We start from the raw sequence: 21325 nt of genomic DNA, 5'->3' as shown, positions 1-21325 counted from the left end.
ATTTTGGATTTTATATAACCATGCTTTTAAGCTTTTCAGATGAAGTTCAATTATTTTATGGCACACTTCTCAGCTATGTTCCAGCTAACACAAAGAACATGCATACACAAATACGAGTAATGTTTTCCTCAGCTACTACTATTCCAAAATAAAACACTAACCCCAACCTTAAAACTTTCATAGAATTTTATTTTATCTTTCTGACTGAGGGCTGAATTATTTACATTCACATGCTTCTTTTATTCTTTCTCGCCTTTTTTTTTTTTTTGGCATGGTTTGCATGCTTCTTTTCTTTAAAGGATTAAAAACACCCATTTTGCTGATAACCTTAGATAATAGTGAATAACCTCACATAAGAATCTTGGGTACTTACTAGCCCAGAGCAGACCAAACTTATTTATAGCTAAGTAGCAAGCTGGGGTTAGTGATCTCTTCCAGGCTCAACAATCTTCCAACCTCAGAATAACCACACCATAAAACAAGCAGGGTTATTTCACTACTGACAGAAAAGTAAACATTTGTGTACTAGGGTGCGCTTGCAGATGATTGCTCTGGCTGCCTGTACTGCAGTAGACAGTAAAAACTATTCACAACAAGCCAAAATTCATGAAGGAAATTTAAAATCTTGATCACAAATTGCTTTCAGAATTTAACTTGCATCTTTAAAACAGAGACAGGTGGAAGAATCTGAATTCTTCTCCCAACTGTGAATGAGGCTTCCCATTTCATCTTCAGACAAGTTTCTTCAAAATTTAATTAGTGGCAAATTTTTCTATCTGAAACAGGTAATATTCCCTATATCCTACGATGCAGTTAAGGAGAATATTACTGTATTAGAAAACAGCACCTTAGCCCACAGAAAAAGCTTCAAAACAGAAAACAGCTCAGAAAATTAAAATTTTTAAAAGTTCTAACAGAATTCTGGCAGAATGTCAGTTATAATGAAGAAAGTTTTGTTACAGAAAGCCTGGACATTCGTAGAATTGGATATTCAAGCAAAGACGACAAGTAAAAATTAAGCACTTCCAGAAAAGCCTGTTTTGTTGTCACCTTGCTGCTCTGTTACCTCCATCTCACCCCATTCCTCCACTTAACCACTCAGAACTTGTACAGTTCAATCAGCTCACAAGATCTTCTGCAGTCACTATGTGATTGTGCTCAAACAGCGGCACTCCTCAGAGGCCAGTAGTCAGACCTTCACGAGGAAAGAAAAAAGAGAAGGGATGCAGCTAGTCAAGAACTAAGTAATGAAACAGGCAAGAAATGATACACACAGTTTTGTACCATTCACTGCAGAAGGTTATTTTGTCTTGCCAGGGTTCACAAGGCATTTGAGCACTGTTAAACGGTTCTGGAATTTGCTGATAATACAGACTAGTTGCATTTCTCAGCTTTATGGACAGACCAATACCAGGAAAAGGTTTTAAAAACAAAGGCTTAAACTTCAATTCAAGAGGATAAACAAACTGAAGTTCTACTGTGGTTTTTACCTATTGCATCTCTTTCCTGTGTTGCTAAATGAGCCCATCATCCGAACATTTCAACTGACATACACACTGTGGTTTCCAGGTCCAGAATGTTTGTAGCGATTATCAATACTTAGAAAGCTGAATGAATAATACTATAATCAACCACAAACTGTGGAGCCCACCCTAAACTCAGAATTCAGTTCTGCATTCATTTCAGAACTCACATTCATAGCACAGGGTAACCACCTTAAACTGCTGCATTTACTCTTCAACTCCGTGATGTAGCTACAAAAGTGCTGCCAGGAAAAAGGCTGTACTCTAACTCTTGATAGTATCGTTGGAAGTAGGACTGCATGAGGATGAATTTCATCATTCTATGGGAATTTTATTACCCAATCTAGTAATTCTAATATACTTACTTAAGAATAGATTGCATGCTCTTCAAAGCAATGTTTTCATGTCATTTGAACAGCATAACAGTTCATCATTTGGCTTGCAGCCCCTAATGCTACTAAAAAGCAAATACGTTTAGCAAGATGAAAGGGCAGAAAGGACCAAAGTCATCAACCCCCTATACCCAATGAAAGAATATCCTGGGTCAGATCTCCACACATACACACCGAAGTGCTTCAGTTGGTTACCCCAAAACAAGCGTCTCAACCAATGACCATGCAAGCCAGATCAGGCAGAATGCCTAGTAGAAATCTTATCTGAACCTAACCCAGCCACACCTAGAATATTCACACGTGTAAGGAAAGGAAATAATTTGCTTCCTTTAACACATCTTTGCTCAATACGTTATTTAATGCTTACATCTGTGGAAGTTATAAACAGCATTTTGATTGATGATAATTTATGTAATTCACTCCTACTAACTTTTGTCAGCATCCAAGTCCACTGAATACTGCACTGGAAATGAAGGACACTTTTTGTTATAATGTGCTCCTCCTCCAAATGATTGTTTTTCTTAAACATTTCACCTCATCCCCTCTGAGGGATATCTCAGAATGACGGTGAGAAGTCAGTTAAATCAGAAAAGGGAGAAAATGCACAGCTACTTTCAAGCCTGCTGCCTAAGTAGTTTTGGAAGGCTGGATCAACTAAACTTATTTATTGACTACTAACACATTTGCCTTAAATGGCAGTCTAGTTTTGCTATCCTGCATAAAAAAGGGAAAGAAAAAGCTCTCTCTCAAGTGACAACTTTTTTTTTTTTTTTTGAGATGTTTCTGCATCTTATCAAGCAGAGACCCTCAAAAGACAACATAGGAAATCCAAATCACATCTGATCTACCTGTGTAGTCAACTTCAGGAGATTTACATATTTCCTAAAAAAATACTACGGATATATGCAGCCCCTGCAATAAAGGACATGTAAAAAACAGAAAGGTTTTTACAATTTTCTTCAAAATAATTTCTTCTTTCAGGCAGATGATAGAATGCTGCACAAACTCTAATCAGTCACCTGTCTTACAGGTAGAGAAGTCTGTTTTCCGAGATAAAAGGGCATCTTGCCGGGGGGGGGGGGGGGGGGGTGACAACATGACTACAAACAAAAACAACATATAAAATTTTTTAAAAGGGCCATCTACCTCCACTATATCATTAATGTTCAATTTTCCCTAGGGCTTGTGAATTCCCTAGTCTACAATATACTTAAACCACCAACTGGACTATGGAGCAAAGTCTACCTTTAAGCAGGAGATAGGATGATTTAGTATATGGAACAAAGACCATACATTAATACCGTCCTCTGCTACGAGATGATCCACAGCCAAGGAACTTGTAGCCCTTTTTCTCTAGTGGTTTTCTCTATGTATTCACATTTATGCAGAGATTAAAAAAAGGGCCAGAAAGCACATATTAACCAAAGGTATGACACAACTGAGTCATCTCAGCATCCAATCTACTTAGATTCACTATTTAACTTAAAACAAATACTTAGCATACCCCTTTATCAAAAAGCATGCTGTCTCAAGAACTTTTAGGATTTAAACTTTTTTATATTACATTGCAAATGCTTTTTTAATACACCAAAATTTTTTTTTGGTCTTCTCTTCTACTGTTTTGGATCTTTCTTTTCCTTTCCATTTTCATTTCGTAGAGCATAATGGCTCTTTTAACTGCAATTCCTTAATGTATGATTCCACAAAACACAGCAAGCTGACTGCTGCTGAAAGTCTGTGCAGGCCCACTGCATACTTCATGCCAGCTCCACTGCTTGCCAGACCTCTCTGTGAGCCACTTCAATGCAACAGAAAACCACCCCAAAATAGCAAAAAAGCAGAGATCAGCAGCTTACGGAACATCTGATGAACTTCAAGGCCAGCACAACCTGCAGTTGGGAACACTGCAGAAAACAAGACCTTCCCCTCCCATGCTCCATTTTAGCAGCAGTGAAACACTAGATTAGCTCAGATGCTCATGAAAGCACAGCCTATGCTTCTAAAAAGTGAGGCCCCAGATTCTTCTGAATCACATTTCCCAAATTAAATATCAAAGTCAGAGCCTCCTTGCATTCTGTAAGGATAACAGTTGTATTACTTCTCAGTCTCAGCTCTTAAACTTGGAGATGATCTTCAACTTTTTCCAATCTTTTTTCACGCCTCGCAGCAAACCCTTTCATTTCTCCTCACATAACAACTACAAACCCCACTAATATCCTCTCCATATCCTAAAGCAAAACACATTGGCCTATGTCCTCATCTTTCCCAAGTAGTAACTGAATTCTCCTCTTCCATTTTTCTAATCTGTACGTGGCATGATGCTAAAATCATCCTCTTTACAATTACTCTTACAGTTTTTTGCTTGCTTAAATAATCAGCTTGTTCTGGTTCAAATTTAAACTTATCCCCACACAGAATTTTGCACAAGTACATTCACCCTTCTCTTGTCTAAGCCTTACTCTTTTTCACTGTATTTAAGTCTCTGTCTCCCCTCATTGCTACACAGGCCTTCTTCACCTATCTAGAAAGACCAGAATATAGCAGTATCACCTAAGGAGGGAAATTCTTTTCTTTAAGAGTCAGCTTCCATCATTTATACTTTCCAACTACATTCCTTGTGTGTTTACTGCACTGATACTGTAACCAACAAGCCTGCCTACTACTGAAGTAAATAAACTGCGCATATATGCCTCGTCTGCTTAAATTATGTTCTGCCTAGAACACCCCAAATATGTCCACAGGACAATACAAAGTGATAAATCAAATTTTTCACGTATTCCAGTCTTAAAAAAAAAAACAATCCAAAACCAAAAACAAACCAACCATCAAAACAAACAAACAAAAAACCCCAGAAAATTATGTGTTCGTATCTTCATAAATAAATCAGATTTTTACCTTACATGTAGTAAAACAATGTAACGTATGCTGTGCTAAGGACACTAACATTTCAGGTATACTCTTTCGAGGAAATTGATGCTTCAATGGAAGTTAAAACTATTTTTTTCCCAGCTGTGACAGAAAAAAAGGAAGAAAGAAAGGAAAAAAGAAGGAAAAGGGTAAGTAAATTATCTGCTCCCGTACTACAACGTCAGTGAAAATCAGAATTTAAAAGCAACTTCGATCAACACATTAGTTCATCCATATAATCTCTGAACCAAAACTACACATTCATCTTCATTTCTTTAAGTGATTTAGACCTGAATAATTTCAGTACGAGGTGTAAACGCTTTTTCTATTACACGCTAACCTGACTTTTTATCAGCACAAGAACTAAGAGGCTTATACCCCATGAGCTATATCTAAGATTTATTTGAAGAACAAGAATTTTTGAAGAATCACTGTATATTATACAAAAATTATCTTTGAAACTTTACGGCGTGCTCCAGTACGAAGACTAAGATGACAATGAACAACAGCATCAAAATCATTTGCATGCAAGAACACTGCTGGCAAGTGTAAATAAATAAATGCCCAACTAGAAGTTTGATGCTTTAGAAGCCATTTTAATTATAAACCAAGCCAAGTGCCGACTCCTTCTTAAAACACATAATAAAAAAGTCTCTTGCTATAACCAAATGGGAGATTATTAAAAAAGGACTTCCAGAGGAAGTAAAGGCTGAACAGCTAAGAAGCTTCACCTACTTGTACCTCTTCTAGCCCCAAGCCATGAAATTTCATTCAACCATACCTATACTGCACCTAATCACCAGGTCTCACTACAGCAAGGCTTATTTTTTTGTTTAAAGCACCTTTTCCAAGAAGGTATCTATTTTTGATCAGCAGAAAATGGTGAAATAGAGATACCACCATTCTTCTTTGTAAGCTGCTCCAACACTGCTAAAAATACGCACTTACTTCAACTCTTGAGAGTTCAGTTTACAGCCTCTGGGTTTTTATACCTGTGCGTGATCCATTAGCAAGCCTTTCAGTACTCTAATTCATCCCCATAAAAGTGTATATACACCAACCCAGCCATCTTGCACTCCTTTTTGATAAGCCAAACATCCTGAACTCCTTAAGTCCCTCGCTATTTGGGATTTCCTCCAGCCTTCAATTCCTTTTATCAATCATCCCCTTAAATCCTTGCAGTTTTGCAAGATTCTTTAACACAAAGTTTGATTCCAGAACCACATGAAGTTCCAGCACCTCTCACTACTCCCTGATACAGCTCCCCTATTTCCACACAATCATCATATCACTCTGCTTTGACACATCATCTCAGGACAGGCATCTAATGATTTCTCTACAGTCATGACTTTCAAATGCACTACGAGTCAAAAATATGACTATTTTTCAGAACAGCTTCCTACCCTGTAGATCTGGCCTGCATACCTTTTGAGACACCTTTTTTTTTTTTTTTTAGATCAATTGACCAAGTCAATTTTTTGTCCTCTATTTGCGAGGACAATATTTACCAACTTTGATATCATCTGTAAATATTTATCAGCAATTGCATTTACTTCAGGTCACCAACAACAGTATCAAGTAGTGATCGAGTATTTTTTTCATGATTAGCGCTAAGCTGCACATTATGCTAACCAGCCTGTGTATTCCCAAAATTCTGCTATTGAAAATACAGATTTTTTTTCAGTATGGGGTTGTAGTTACATGAAGCGTTTTATAGTTATCTCCACCCCTGGAGATACTCAGAATTCAAATGGACAAGGTACTCAGCAGCCCAATCTAATGTTGAAATCATTTCTGCTTTCAGCAAGGGTTTGGCTGGAGGTCCCTTCCATAATTCTTAATGTAAAACCTTAAATTAACACAAAATTAAAATTAATTCCAGTCAACTTTCTACTAATTTTGTTACGCTTCATAAAGCTATGATAATGACATGTCTCTGGCTCTTTTGCTTTACAGCTCTGATTCTACAAATGCTCAATTCCATATGTATCTTTATCCACGAGTTGTCTTGCTGAAGTCAACAGCAATGTTTAGTTTAGCACGGACATAACTTTGTCAATCTGCTCATGTTTTTCATTTTATTCAGTGCACATGGACAAACAAAAAGGTGATGTGTTCATATAAATATTCATTAAGCCATTCTGAAATTTTGAATATTGAAAATTTTACTCCCACAAATACTCAACTTTACAGCATACATGAAGATGATGCTTTGTAAAAGTTTATGATTAGCAGTACTAATGAGAAGGACAGAACAGCACAGAAGCACATGCAGTAGCTGCAGCAGAATCATGCAAACAAATGCAAAGAAACAAAGACTACAATCATGTATAGACCTTCTTTAGCCCTATAAAAAATGATGTATTACAAAATTACAAAGATTTGCACTAGCTCTTCAAGTAACTTGCTAAAGCCTCAGCACCCTTCAGTGACAAAACAGCACTGATAAAATCAGTGAAGAATGTAATGTTTATTTTCTATGCCATCCAATGTGGAATAGCTGCAGAATAAATATGGTTCCTCCCCTCTGACTGCTTTATCTAGGTCACAAAACTCCTTAAAGGCAGGAAGTCGCAGGAAACAAATGTCACTACACATCAACTTTTTATCATGAAAACAAGCAAGACAGTAGATAAAACCACCACCTTCCTAATATTTCAGTATGAAGTTCCATGAAAGACATCAGCTTATTAGTAAACACAAGACTGTTGTGGAAACTCCTTATAGGCTGCAAAAGAGATGGCCTCACACTACCACGTGACAAATTTGTAATTTTCTTTGAAACTGTGTTTTTTCCCAGTGTTTTACATAATTTTATGTAAGTTAATAGGACTTGAGAGGTCTTGAAGGCACTGCTGTATTTACTGAAAAATACAGTAAATAAGATGCACAACCATCTTATTTTGAATAGCTTAGGCATGACTGTGAGAAAATCTTTTGCTTTGTGCATGAGAATTACACATGCTCCAAAAAAAAAAAAAAAAAACAAACCCAAACAAACACAAAACAACTGAAAAACAGACCAAAACCAACAGCAGCAGAATTATTCTCTAAAACACATCTACCTTCATGAAGGACTAATATTTACAAGACAATGTCATTTCCTAATTACAAACAAATTAATCATACACATTTATTTTGAAAAGCAAGGGTAAGAGATTAACTTATTTTATTAATTTATTTAACTTACACTTATCTGATAAAAGTTGTCTCTTTCTACTCAAACATAATGCATTTCAAAACCAAAGATCAGTATTGTATTTTGATTTAATCGATGCAAAGCAAAGAATGATTTAATTTACCTATCTCTTACCTTATTATTATAGCTGAAGGTAAGAATCTCAAAACTTTCTTTCAACTACAGATTCTTGAAAGAGACAGTTTTAATACTGACTTTACACCTTTAAACCAAACCAACACTAATCTTGCTTCTGTCATAGAATGGGAACTTAAGAAGATAATAAAGAAACCATCAGTTTTTAAGATGATTTCCCAGTTTATATTATTTCATATAACTATACAAAAAATGTACTTACTTCTATAGCTAACTACAGATGTAAAAACATTTGTAAGATCAGTAAAATTGTAGAATTGGGTAAGGAAGTTTCATACAAATATCAATCATACCAATAGGAAAAGCAAGGCAAATGTAAAATAATCCAAATATAAAACTGTTTAAGCTTTACCTCAACTACCTGATTGGTGTATTGACAATTTGCAATGCTATTTCAGTAACAAAAAACAATTCACTCATAAGGTGTGTGCAACTGAGAGGGAAATATGAAAAAAATGAGATGACAGAAACAACTGCAACACAAATTATGACTACAGAAACTTCACGCTCATCTATTTTCATTTCAAATAGTATGCGCTCTACCTTCTTCCTCCCACGTTCCTTTTCAATCAGATCTGCTTATGTGAGAACACTACTGCTATTGAGCTTGACATCGCAAATTCTACTTTAAAGTAGCCAAAAAACCACCTATAAACATAGCCCAGTTAACCTTATTAGTCATCATGGCATGGGACACAGCATCTGCTAGAGAAAGTAAATAAAAGTTTCTGGAGTCTGATTCATAAGTCACAGCCAAGTCCAACGTTTCATAGTTTTATGTTTAGAGATAATTTGTAAGTAATTCACAGTTTTTAACAGAACTAGTATGGAACTCCAAAATACTCCTCTGAACACAAATCAATCACAAGGTCTCAAAAACATTTCAGCCAGCTGTCTTCCTTGTGAGCAACTGTATCTATCAAAAGTGTTGTGAAGAAAGGGAAAAAGCTGGTGCCAATCTGGCCCAAGGTATTAATCTATACTTACAAATATATTCCTTGAAAAAAGTGTTTTGTTTGATTTCTTAAAAGTATCTAGCACTTATGTTCATAAAGAAAATCTTTAAAACATAAGCCGTAAGCCAAAACCAAGCAAAGAACATTCTTCCTAAGCTAGCAAGTAACACTACCTAAGGAGATCTTATGATCCGTTCACCCCAACTGCTAAGCCAAACCTCAGTTCTTTCCAGTGAGAAATTTTCACTGAGCATGCGTGCAGCCACAGCTGTAACTCACACAGCAATCACAACTTTGCATGTCATTTAAGTAACTGCAATGATAGGAAAAAAGTGCACTGATAGGTTAGAGGTTCTCCACAATCTGTTGTGCTATTTCCTCCTCAGGTTAACGCTGAACACAATAAACTTTTCCAAAGAATTTACTTAGCAAATAGACATACTTGATCCTTGTTCAGGATCTACTGGCTTTGATTGGCAGAAAAGCTTCTACTACTTAAAATGTAGTAATAACCCCACTTTGTAGAGCCAAACCGCAAGACCAAACTAAAAACATTGATTCGGCCCTCTGTATACTAGGAGGAAAAGCACGAGAACACAAACAAATAAATTCTTAGTTTGCAGCCATGTAGGCTTGACTTAGGATTAGTTAGATGTTAAACTAAAAACGTACTCAACGTGGTTTACTGTAAGAGCTCCCATACTTAGTGAAGAAGTCTACAAAATGAATGACAGAATGGGAGAATTATTTACTGTCTCTTATTATAGAAGAGCTAACTTAAGTTGACACCTAGTAATTTCGTTTGATGCAAGTTCAAAAAACTCAGCAAAAAGAGGTATTTTTCCCAACATGGGCTCCAATTACATTGCGGTACTCACTGCCCAAGGATGCTCTGGATACAAGAGGTTTACAGGGATTCGAAAGAAAAAAAAAACAAACTATTTTTTAAATGAGAGAAAAAAATGCAAACAGTAAATAGCTTTAACTCAAAAAGAAATCAACTCTCACTTTGGGATCCAAAAGAAAAAACAACGGAAACGCAACCATTTGCCTTTATCCATTTTTATCCTCCTCCCTAGGCATCTGCTACTGACTACTCCTGGAGGCAGGTAATGGACTAGATGCATCTTTGCTCTCACTTAGAAATGCTGTTCTTATGTTAATGGTATCTTGTTTCTGATTCACAAATCTACTTCCACAAAACCAAAACCAAAAGTAATTACTAAAATACAAAATATATGGTTCTATCAAAACGAACAAGACATTGTCTCGGAATAGTCAAGCCCAAGACGTCAGGATCTTCATGAATGCAAATGTTAATATACAAAGCACATCCAAGAAAGCCCAAAATAAAAAACGAAACCAAAAAACTTCTTCAGAGCTAAGTTGTAGTGAGAAGTCAGTCTGCTTTTTCCAGCTGTATCTGTTACATCTGTCTGGAATCCTGCCTCTCCAAAAGCTGTATACAAGAGCTCTGTCAACAACTGCTGCTGTGTCCAGCACAAAAGGTATTTTTCAAGCCAAGTACCTCAAAAGTCAAATATTAGTTTTATTATTTACCTAGCAATATAGCCTAACAATGCTTTCACTTAAGTCTGGGGAAATTTGACAAGCATCAAATGAAACCAATTAAAAAAACATGAACTTTATGAATGGGAGGGTGATAGTCCAAGCATTTTAAAGGTAGTTGTAAAAGACTAACTAAACTACTTTGATTTGCATGTATTTACCAGGAGACTCTCAAACCTCTTTCATCCCATGCCTCTCTGTGTTATGACATTGACAGGAGAGCTACTTGCTGGACATGAACAAAAAAAATTGCTATTTCCCCCCCAGCCCCCATTTTATTCATCTAACAAGATGACAGCTAGTTTGTATATACACAAGTACGTATGTGAGTCTGTCAAGAATCAGAAAAACAAAAACACACTTCCCACTGCTATTACCTCCTGCTCGATAATTTAAACATTTGAATTGTGAGCGAGGCTTCTAGGGAAGCATTAAAAATAGCAACCAGAACAGTCATTTTAATGCACAGTAATTCTGTGTTTCGTGGCATTTATATCTGTAAAAAGAAAGATGCCTTTATTACAGGTAAAAGTATACTCTAACATTAATAATTTAATTTCCCCAGATGTTAAAAATGTGTGTTTTGCAGGAGACTACAAAGTTGTATTTGTGTTTTTCCCTTCCCAAAACAGGAAGTTTGGTAACATTATAAATGCAATTATATTTAAACGCTGTGCTGAAATAAAAATTAAAAAAAGGCCAAGGACACTTGAACTACATACAATTACTAGTGACAATTAAATAAGACATTTCAAGTTTGTAGCACATTGTACTTGGGAGTCATGTGTAAGTCACTATTAATCAGACAAAACAGAGATGGGCCCTCCATTCTTGGTTTCCAAGATCACTTAAAAACAAACAGAAAGAACAGGCCACCCTGATTTTGTTAAACTTCACCTGCCATTAAAATTTCAAATGATTGTGTAGTCATAGGCAAAGCATATTACTGGCAACACAGTAGTATTAAACAACAACAAAAATAGATCTAGTGATTACTTGAGCTGGAGGTTAGCAATCATCAATCTTGAACTCACACCAAAACTACTTTCTTTCCAATCATGTTTCAACTGTTAATGTTTACATTATACTGAACTAAGTTTGATTCTTGAAATCCAGGAGATCATCTTCAGTGTGACCAGTTAAATCTACAATGAAACTCAAGAACACAGCTACAAACAATATTAGTCATCAGTAATCAACAGTAACGACTTGCTATAAGCAGATAACGTCTGCTTTGAATTTGCCTGAAGACTCCTATGTTTAAAGAAAAAAAAAAAAAGTTTTGCAAATAATGAGACTACTATTTCCCTATACAACTCCAGTAAGACTTTCCTTTTATAAACATTTTTTTAAAAAGCAATAAAGCAGCATTTGATCTTAATCACCAATCTAACTATGACCCTGTAGATTTTGCCTGCCCTTCAAGATAAAACTCACCCCTATGCCTGTTGACTGAAGAAATCTTAGTTCACCCAGTGTCCACACCGCTCCATTGTTTCGAGCCAGGACTGAAGGTACACCACCTTTTATTTACAACACTTGATGGAAGATCATACCTACATTTTGTAACCAGGAGATAACTACTTCAACCAGCTTACAGATCTTGTAACTGAACGCTACTAGTGTGCAGTCTAAGAAATGGTGTAATCACTGAACACAGTCAGTTTCAAGCAAATGCTAGTTTCTGTAACACCACCCACATACACTCGTGAAGAAATTTTAACTGCACAGAAGTTTTCATCATTGTTCAATAAAAAAGTGACACACAAAAAATCCTTCACAATTTTCTTTCCACTTAAAAAGTGACGCTGATAGAAAGAACTAAAATAGATTACAAGTCAATAATTACATGGACAGCATGAAGAAGCAGTACTTTTTTTTTCCCTTCCTGAAGTCTTAAGCGTTTAACAGAATGCTACTGACTAAATTACTCGAACTAATTCTAGACTGTTTGCAATCAACATACGTAACTCACAATGACTTGCTTGCAATTAGTGTATTATACTATGTTTACAAAGACAAAATTACTTTATATATATTTCATAAATGTGTTAGATTAAAATACAGATTAGCCACATGCCAAATTATTGTTAATATTAAAAAGGAGAAAGTAAATATAGAAGTTACAGTTAAAGGTCAAACAAGTCCTCCAACTGTATTCATGATTATACAACTCTACGCATACTGGCACTGTTAAACCCTTTCAGAATGAGCATTTCCTAGAAAGCAGAAAGGTAAGACAATTTTGATTTTCACAGAGGAACCAGGTTGGGAAACTAAGATGTCAAAGCTGAAAATATACACCATCAATGTCCTAAGCATAGTTTAAAAACTTGTACGGCATTAAGACTATGTCACTAATGGCATGTGTTTTATAAAGGTGAAACACTCGTACCCTTTCAGGTATTTCTTAGTCAAGACAGCTAAAATACACTAAACACTTTCACTTTTCCTACATGCAACTCCTCAAAACATAGGTTACTTATTTACAGTTCAAGGTATCCTTAAGCATAGTAGGTAGGCCTCACATACTCCCCTAGAAAATTATTTTGCAGACAGTTAACGTTTGGTAATGGTAAAGGAATGTGTTACCATTTAAAAACTCTTAATACGTTTGTTGTCACGTAAGGAAACCCATTTTAAAACACTAAGACTAGCAGAACTATTTCACGTGGATGATTCAGTTTACCCATAAAAATAAACGTTACAATTAGGCAAAGAGGCAGAAACTACCACAAAATCACACGCGGAAAACAATCCCCCTACATTCTCCAGAAGCACCGAGGGTGTTACAAGATTTACTCAGCACTGATCTTAAATTCAGAAATCCCAGATATGTGGATAACCACTTGACTGGTTTCCTTTGAAGCACGTAAACAATACTCAAGCATGTATCCAATTCTATTTGTTAATTACAATACCTCCAAGCACTGCTGCAGACGGATTTGTTCCCAAACTCACAAGAGATACTGCTACGTGCAAGACACAGCACAGGAGAAGGGTGACCATTTGTCAACCGCCGGCCTCGACGTTGCCGGGGTCTCATGCTTCCCACCTGTACCACCGGCTGCCGGAGGGACCGGAGTGGGAGGTGGATGTGCCTGCCACTCGGCGGGACACATCCGAGGGCAGCAGGCGGAGGGCGCCGGTGCCCGGGTGGTGCCGGGCGGCGGGCAGAAGGGCTGCCGGGGAAGGAGGCCTAGGGCACCGCTCGCGTGTGTCGCCAGGACGGGGTCGGCTCCCCGCCTGTCACGCACCATGTGCCAGGCAAACGGCAACGGGGACGACCGGCGCGGACGAGCAGCGGCACCACCCCCGCCGCGGCAGCCAGTCCTCCCGCGGAGCACGGGGCAGCCCGGCGCGGCGAGGCGCCGGAGGGTGGGCCCGGGCCCGGGCTCGGGCCCGGGCCGGCCCGGCGGGCTCCGGTGTGACGAGGGAGGACGGCAGGCCCGGCCCCCCGCTGTACTCACACTCGGGGCAGCTGCAGCGGCGGTGCCCCCCGCCTCTGGAACACGCCGTCCACGAAGACGCCGTTCTTGCCGAGGCAGCGCAGGTAGAAGTCCCCTCCGCCGCCGCCGATGGCAGCTGCCGGGTCCCCCTGAGGCGGAGGCGGCGGCCCGTCCGCGCCGGCCGGTGGCGGCGGCGGGGGAGCAGCGGTGAAGATCTCCAGGTGGCGCCGGGAGATGAAGCTAGAGTGGCCCATGCTCACGTCCACCGAGCCCTGCGACGAGTTGCGGCCGATGGTCACCGAGCGCTTCTTCATGAGGTACTCGAACTCCCGGCCCTCCAGCCGCGCCACGGCCGCCGCCGCCGCCGCCGCCATCTTAGCGAGCGAGGGAGCGGGCCGCCCTCCGCTGCGCCCCTCCGCCCGCACCGGCCCCGCAGCCGCAGCCGCCGCCAGACACAGGCAGGCAAAGGGACGCCGCTCAACCGAACCTGACGCAGTCCGCCGCTGCCTGATGGACGGCGGGGCCGGGCCAATGCGCAGCCCGCACGCCCATGGGGCTATGGCGGCGCGGCCAATGGCGAGCGGCGCCGAGGCCAGCGCCGCGCAGCACGTTCGAGTGTCGGGGCCCGAGAACACGGGGAAGGCCCGGAAAACACGGAGCAGACCGGCGCCGGGGAGCGGAGCGGCCGTTCTCCCCCGAGGCGGAGGCAGCGGCGCCAGCAGAGGGGCTGCGCCGAGCCCCGGCCCCTGCCGCGGCGCTGGCGGCCCGAGGGAGCGGCGGGGCAGCCCCTCCCCGGCCGGCCGGGAGGGGAGGCAGGGCAGGGCGGCGCGGAGCGTGCTCGCTCAGGCCGGCGGGGCTGGCCTGCCTGCCATCTTCCTCCCTGTCGCCCTTTCCCTCGCCAGGGCTGGGGCGGCGGCGGGGCCCCAGGGCTCTAGCACCTGCAAGAGGCCGGGCTGCCGCCGCCGGGCCGGGGGACAGCCCCCGCGCTGGGCCCCTGAGCGAGGCCGCCGGCACCGCCCGCAGCCCACCTACGTGTTTTTCACCCGGCAGATAGTGCAGCACGCGTGCCCTCCGCTAGCAATGCTTTCGGAAACAGCACTAAGAAGGGGGGGGGGGGGGGAATAGTCAAGAATAAAATAAGTACCCAAACATTGCTAGAGGGGCGGGCTGCCAGCTGGAGAGTGGTTTGTAACTCCTCAAGTTTAGCCCCAAAAGACCACGGGGGAGGAGGGGGAAGGTTTGATACACGCATCGTACACATCTGATGGCCTTTAAAGGAGTAGGTTAAAACTACAGGCAACGCCCAGTCTTGGAGTTTTGTAACATCCATGTAAAACAAGTGCAGTGCTTTAAATTTAAAAGTTTCAGGTAAGTCAGTCCGTGTATTTGTGCTCACACCTCCCTCGGCTTAGTCCTAGTTTTCTCATAGGAACTAGGGCACAAAAATGTAAGCAAGCAATCTGACCAGACAAAACAGAGCTGGAAAGCCCACTGCTGTAGCAGCCTGTCGCTCCTCCCCGAGGGTGACAGTACATGGGAGAGAAAATGTGACAGGTAATAGCATGGGAAAAACGGATCAAGCACCCACATCCGTGGTTTTGACTTTAAAATATTACAGGCTACCACAAAGATGACATTAATTGTACTTGGTTTGTCAAAGGTAGCATCTGCAATGGGAATGTTTTACCCGACCAAAGTCTAGAAATATTTATGTGCTCCTCTCTTAACAGTTAAAAGGACCAGGCACTCTGTCAGAATTGAGAAGTAAACAATTAAGAAACACTTTTGTCTATAAACCGTGAAAAGAGTGCTAAAACATATTTATGTCTATACACAAATATAAACACTGCAAACACTTCATTGCAGCAGCCCAGCTAGCCTTACTGTATTTTCAAGCACTTTTTGCTTAGAAGGGGGTTCTTGTTGTTTATTTGGGCTTTTTTACAGTACTGAAGTTCACTGTTATTAATTCAGAAGACATTTAAATACTTTCTTCAGTGGTACACACATGTTCTGCAGGAATTGAAAATAATCTTTAAAGACATTTTTATGCTCCGGACAAAATAAATCAACTTGCTAGCAAACATCTAGTAGTAAATTTGAAATTCAAACTTCTGTTTTTGCACATTTGAGTCAACAGATCTTTAAGTGTAGAAATATTTTCTGTATGCTTAGGAATAGAACACAGTGCCTGCTACCTGCAAAGTTACAGCAAACCTCATTTTTACCCTTGGGATTGTATCAGCACTTGTTATAAGCAGCTACAACACAATTCCATACTGGTTAAATCCACTTATATGATCACATACGCACATTTAGATGCAGTAAAATATAGCAACAGTTTAGAGCTTTGGTTTCTTTTACAGAAAACTTCAGTTAAATCTTGCCCACACTTTGGTATTTAGAATCAGACTTTCTTCTATACCAACATATGTTTGGCATAGAAAATGTGGAGCATCAGAGAGCCAGTTATGACTCCCTGATTCTCAGCTTTTTTTTATCCTTTGGCTCTGCTGCAACTATTGAAATGTTGTGCTTGCTTTGCTAACAATTGGTTAGGGATCCTGAGGGGTATGCCGGCTGAAAATTACCAATGGATTTCCATCTCCTAACACACCCCCACACCCACAGAGGGAGAGAAAACAGGCTGATTGGGAGAGCAGCCAGGTGAATTCCCATCAGGCCAGCAGCACTTTCCACCACTCTTAGGATTGCTCAGTTTGCAAAAGTTAAAGGCATTACGTGAATCACAACTTTGTTAATTTGTATTCATTTATTAATAACATCCAGTACGAAGTTCACAAAGCTTATTTATATTCCTTCCTGTTCTTTTCATAATGGAACAGCATAGAGAACACAGCTATTGACATAGGATGCTGAACGGAGTTTTGTAATATACACTGAAATTACTTTTCAAACGTCCAGTCATCAGTATGCTACTCTATAAAAGTGACTGAACACCAGCAGAAAGTCTGTTTACTTTTGTATTACCAACACTGTAGAGCAAACAACAAATTCCATTGTCAGAAGCTATATTCATTTTAAGAGGACAGCTGAGATCTTTCTGCCCATGTTTTTCTAAATTGGTGCAGATTTAGTCACTTTCTTTGTGAGCATACAAAATTGCACAGTTACAGGTCATTCCAACCTGCCCACTTGCAGTTCTGTTCTCTGTTCTATAAAGCAGGAAACAGCAGCTAAGAAGTGGTGGAACAACTCATGCTTACACATAATTCTCCAGTGCTGTTCTGGGTGTCTGGGTTCCCCAGAAATCCACTCCTTGAACATAACCTGGTCCTGATGTTGGAGCTGCATAGCAGATACGTACTATTCCACACATTTTTTTCCCTGCCAGTTGAGTGCAAGCAAAAGACATTCTTTTTCTCTGCCTGCTTTGCGTCCACCTTAACTCTTCAGGACAGAACTAGGGCTGCAAGTTGCCGACCAAAATTTAATCCGAGGCACCAACTTGCTGCAATTGCCACTGACACTAAACAAGGTCTCAAAGTGCTCATTGCACTGCTCTGCTTCTGGCCCTTCAAGCCAAGTAGCCCAATGTTACCCAGTCCACATCGAATTATGCAACAGCACTTGATTGCATCACAGAAATTAAGAATCAGCAGACCTTATCTGCATCACCTAACCTTAAAACAATCTGACCTAAGTTTAACAGAAATTTATAAGTCCTATGTAAGGTCTAATCCATTAATACTATTTTATTTGACCAAACTTCCCTTAAATGACTACATATTTTTAGATGCATTCTTTCTCTTGAAGCTCATGCTATAGCAACACAATGGTGTTCATTTACGGTCTGCTTGTGCTTGGGGCTAATAAACTGTCACATAATTGAGTTTCTTTTCTTTGGTTTTCATATTAGATATATATGCTCTGTACTGAGGGCTATGAAGTGGTGAAGCAACCTTCTCAGGATGCATATTTTCACACATCCAAAAGCATGGAATACTGCTAGAGGAACGTGATAAATAATCAAGTAGATTAAGTGACCCTAATTGCTTGCTTTGACACAACCAGCATTAAACAGCTTTTAAAAGCCATTAGGAGCTATCCATAATCTTTTTATTACACGAAGCGTCACAAGCTTCCAGCGAGATTTGATTTTTGTTAAACAAAACCCTACAAAGGTAATCTGCAAAACCGCTTCTCAGTAGCATTCATATGCGATTTAACAAGATAAGCACTTCAAATACCAAAACCTGCACAACTGAATTAAGATTTCGCATATTGATATCCCCGTACCTGACAAGCACACATTTTTTTTGTACTTACTAGGTGAGAAGCACCTTGTAAGCAGTAACAACTTCCTCTGACACACAGCCTCAAAACCGCTGCCATATACAATCACATTTTTAAGTAATCCCAATAACCATACAGAAGGTCTTTACATGCTTAAATTTAACGATGTGTGTAGAAGTTAGTAGGACTCGTGCTGCGATTTAGTCATTTTCTCACAAACGCATTTTGGTCAAGGGGAAGGTGTTATAAAAGCATCATGTAATTACTGCAAAGTATTAAAAATACCGAATGATCGGGATGGTGTGAAGCTCCCTAGCTACATACCCAGCCAGTTCCTGAAGTTACTTTAAAATTAATAGGAGAAAATAAAGAGCTATACCTCAAAAGTCATTTTTACAGGCTTTTTTTCCTTTACGGATGTCTTTCAGATCTCTTTAAGTAATAAAGACTGGAAAGCGTAATACTCTCTAAAAACGCCCAAGGCATCCAGACGAACACGCTTTTTTTTGGAGCAGGGATGGGGAAGAGGGCGAAAACAGCTCTTTAAACCTCGACCAGTCACTTGTTAGCCGACTGCTGCCCTCGCGGAGAAGGGAAATCAGTGCTGTGCAAGTCAAAGCTACCCAGCCGCTCGCTGCGTCCGCGAGCTTTACCGGTGCAAACGCTGCCGGGAGGAGCGGGGCGGGTGACGGCGGCCGCGCCTGACAGGAAACCCGCGCTCCCCTCAGCCCGCCGCCGCCGCGCGCTTCCCGCCCTTCTACCCAGCGTGCCCCGCGCCCCCAGCGGCTGATGGCGGCGGCGCCCTCCTGGCGGAAGGAGCGCGGCGCGGCCCGGCGCGGAGCCCGAGGGTGTGCCGCCGGCCACGCCGCCCGGGGATGCGGGCGGAGCAGAGCTCCGCTTGCCGGTGACGCGTGTTTGTAAACACTGCCAGGCCGTGGGCGGTGCCGGGAGCGCGGCCCCAGTGTCTCCGGTGAGGAAACGCGGATCCGGGCAAAGCTGAGGAAGGCGGTTAGCGGGGTGTTCTCCCAGGATTATTTCACAGTTACTGCACGCTCTCTGCGTTCTTGTTGACGGCTGAGGTTAAAGCACGTTTTCTTGAGTTGTAAAAGCAGTTTTGTGAGGCGACACCTTCACCCTCAAGCGGTTCTGGGAGGCGAGTAGTCGACCCGCCCCAAACCAGAAGGGAGTAGCTCGGTTAGTAACCAAAAAGATAAAGCCTACAGCCCTAACGCCTCGGATCGTGTCAAGCAACAGCAGACGACAAAAAGTCAAATGCACGCCTTAAATTGAAAGCATCCCATCCACCCTCAGAGGATAATTAATCATAAAGCAGCTCTAACTCCTGGCACCACAAAAGGATTTTTAAAAGCCACAGCAGCATTAGTCCCTGTTAACTGGAAACACGAAACCCCCATTAGTTTGCAATCCAGCCTTGCGTGACATATGCTCTTCGCCAAATAAATCGCTAATTAATCTTCACATTTCTATCTTATGGTTAAAATTCTAACACCTCAGAGAAAATTGGACCTGATGATTCAAAAACATTTTTAAAGTTTTGTTACCCACTTCTAAACAACAGAGTTCTACCTCTATGAAGTCTTGAAGCATAATCAGAGAAACTGAACCTTAGCAGCTGCAACACTAACTGTATTTAATGTTGATCATTAGTTACTGCTATTAGTTATGACCCATTTAAGCACAATTCTACTGTAAGATTTTTCTTCAAGTTAATTTGCCATTTTTTGCCATTGTATGTTCATCCTAGCTCTTTGCTTGATCAAGAGATGTGTAACAACTCTGTTTTAAGTAAACACTTAAAAGTGCCTGTTAAAACATACCTGAGACCAAATTGACAGCTTTTGCAGTTTTGCTGACAGAATAGGTCAGTCCTGCAGCATCACTGTGGAAAGCATCTTCGGGGCTTTTTAATTCTTTGAGAGCTCAGATTGTACTGAATATTTTCTACACATACACAGCTGTACATATTTGAATAAAATGATGTAACCTTCCACAAAAACTTATCAAAGGCTGGCACTTCTCTTTTAGAGGAACAGCCCCACTAGAACACATCGAGTCTATTCACCACGATACAAGAATTGTTACTCTTCCTTAATTTTGGGCTGAACTCTTTTTCAGTCTCCTTCTAGCACTCCCATATCACATACCTTTATGATACGGTATCATAAATGAACTAAACCTTGGGGAAAAAAAAGCAGCACATTAAATTGCCAAGGTCCAGCTTATCTGGAAGAGATGTTTCAGGCATCTGGAGGAGGTAACTGCAGTGGTACCACTGTATATGGCAGATTCAAGTTCTACAAAAACAGTATTAGAAGTGGTAGTTTGGTTGGCAGAAAAAAGCAGGCGAGTGGGAGCAGAGAGTGTAAGATAGGGTAGGCAAATGAGTAAATGACAAATTATTTACATTCATGAAAACCAGACAGGAATTATAGAAATGTGAATAAGCTAAATGAAACAGATAACCAAAGGCAAATTAAAACCAATACCAAGTGTAAACTAATAAGCATCAATAAGAAAAAAATTACTTTAAAATATTCTTTTCATGACAGAGCATTCTAATTTAGATTTGTTATTTCAGGAGGACAGAAATGAAGCTTTTATCAAAATCAGTTTGGTTTTGGGTTTTGTTTGTTTGTGTGTTTTTAAAATCAATGCCATTCTCTCAGCCAACAGAAAGCCAAAAAGAAAGAGACACCTATTTTTCTTTATGCCTGTCTTCTCTGAAATACTTCTTACTCTGTCCAAAAGGATAACTACAGAACTAAGAGAAGTTCAGAGAAGAGTTACTGAGATGATAAGGTATGAAAACACTATTATGCAAAGGTTAAGAAATTGCAACTTTTTTCAGTAGAGACAAATGTTACCAAAATAATATAACAAGGCAAAGCACAGTGAGAGCAACCTCATGTTCCATAAA

The 21325-nt window shown here is 40.5% G+C and overlaps 1 protein-coding gene across 1 annotated transcript in view; it reads right to left on the bottom strand.

Moving 5' to 3' along the window:
• The window catches only part of FOXK2 (forkhead box K2), a 48615-nt gene extending 33933 nt beyond the window's left edge, over window positions 1-14682 (bottom strand). The window contains 3 exon segments of the mRNA XM_052807775.1: window positions 14152-14552; window positions 14555-14656; window positions 14659-14682. Coding sequence (XP_052663735.1) covers window positions 14152-14552; window positions 14555-14656; window positions 14659-14682 — 527 coding nt within the window.
• Between the last annotated feature and the right edge of the window lie 6643 nt (window positions 14683-21325).

This window comes from Harpia harpyja, chromosome 14 (genome assembly GCF_026419915.1).
Source record: "Harpia harpyja isolate bHarHar1 chromosome 14, bHarHar1 primary haplotype, whole genome shotgun sequence".
NCBI classification, from domain to species: Eukaryota; Metazoa; Chordata; class Aves; order Accipitriformes; family Accipitridae; genus Harpia; species Harpia harpyja.
The sequence above is the reverse complement of the archived record's forward strand: the minus strand, read 5'-3'. Positions and strand labels throughout refer to the sequence as shown.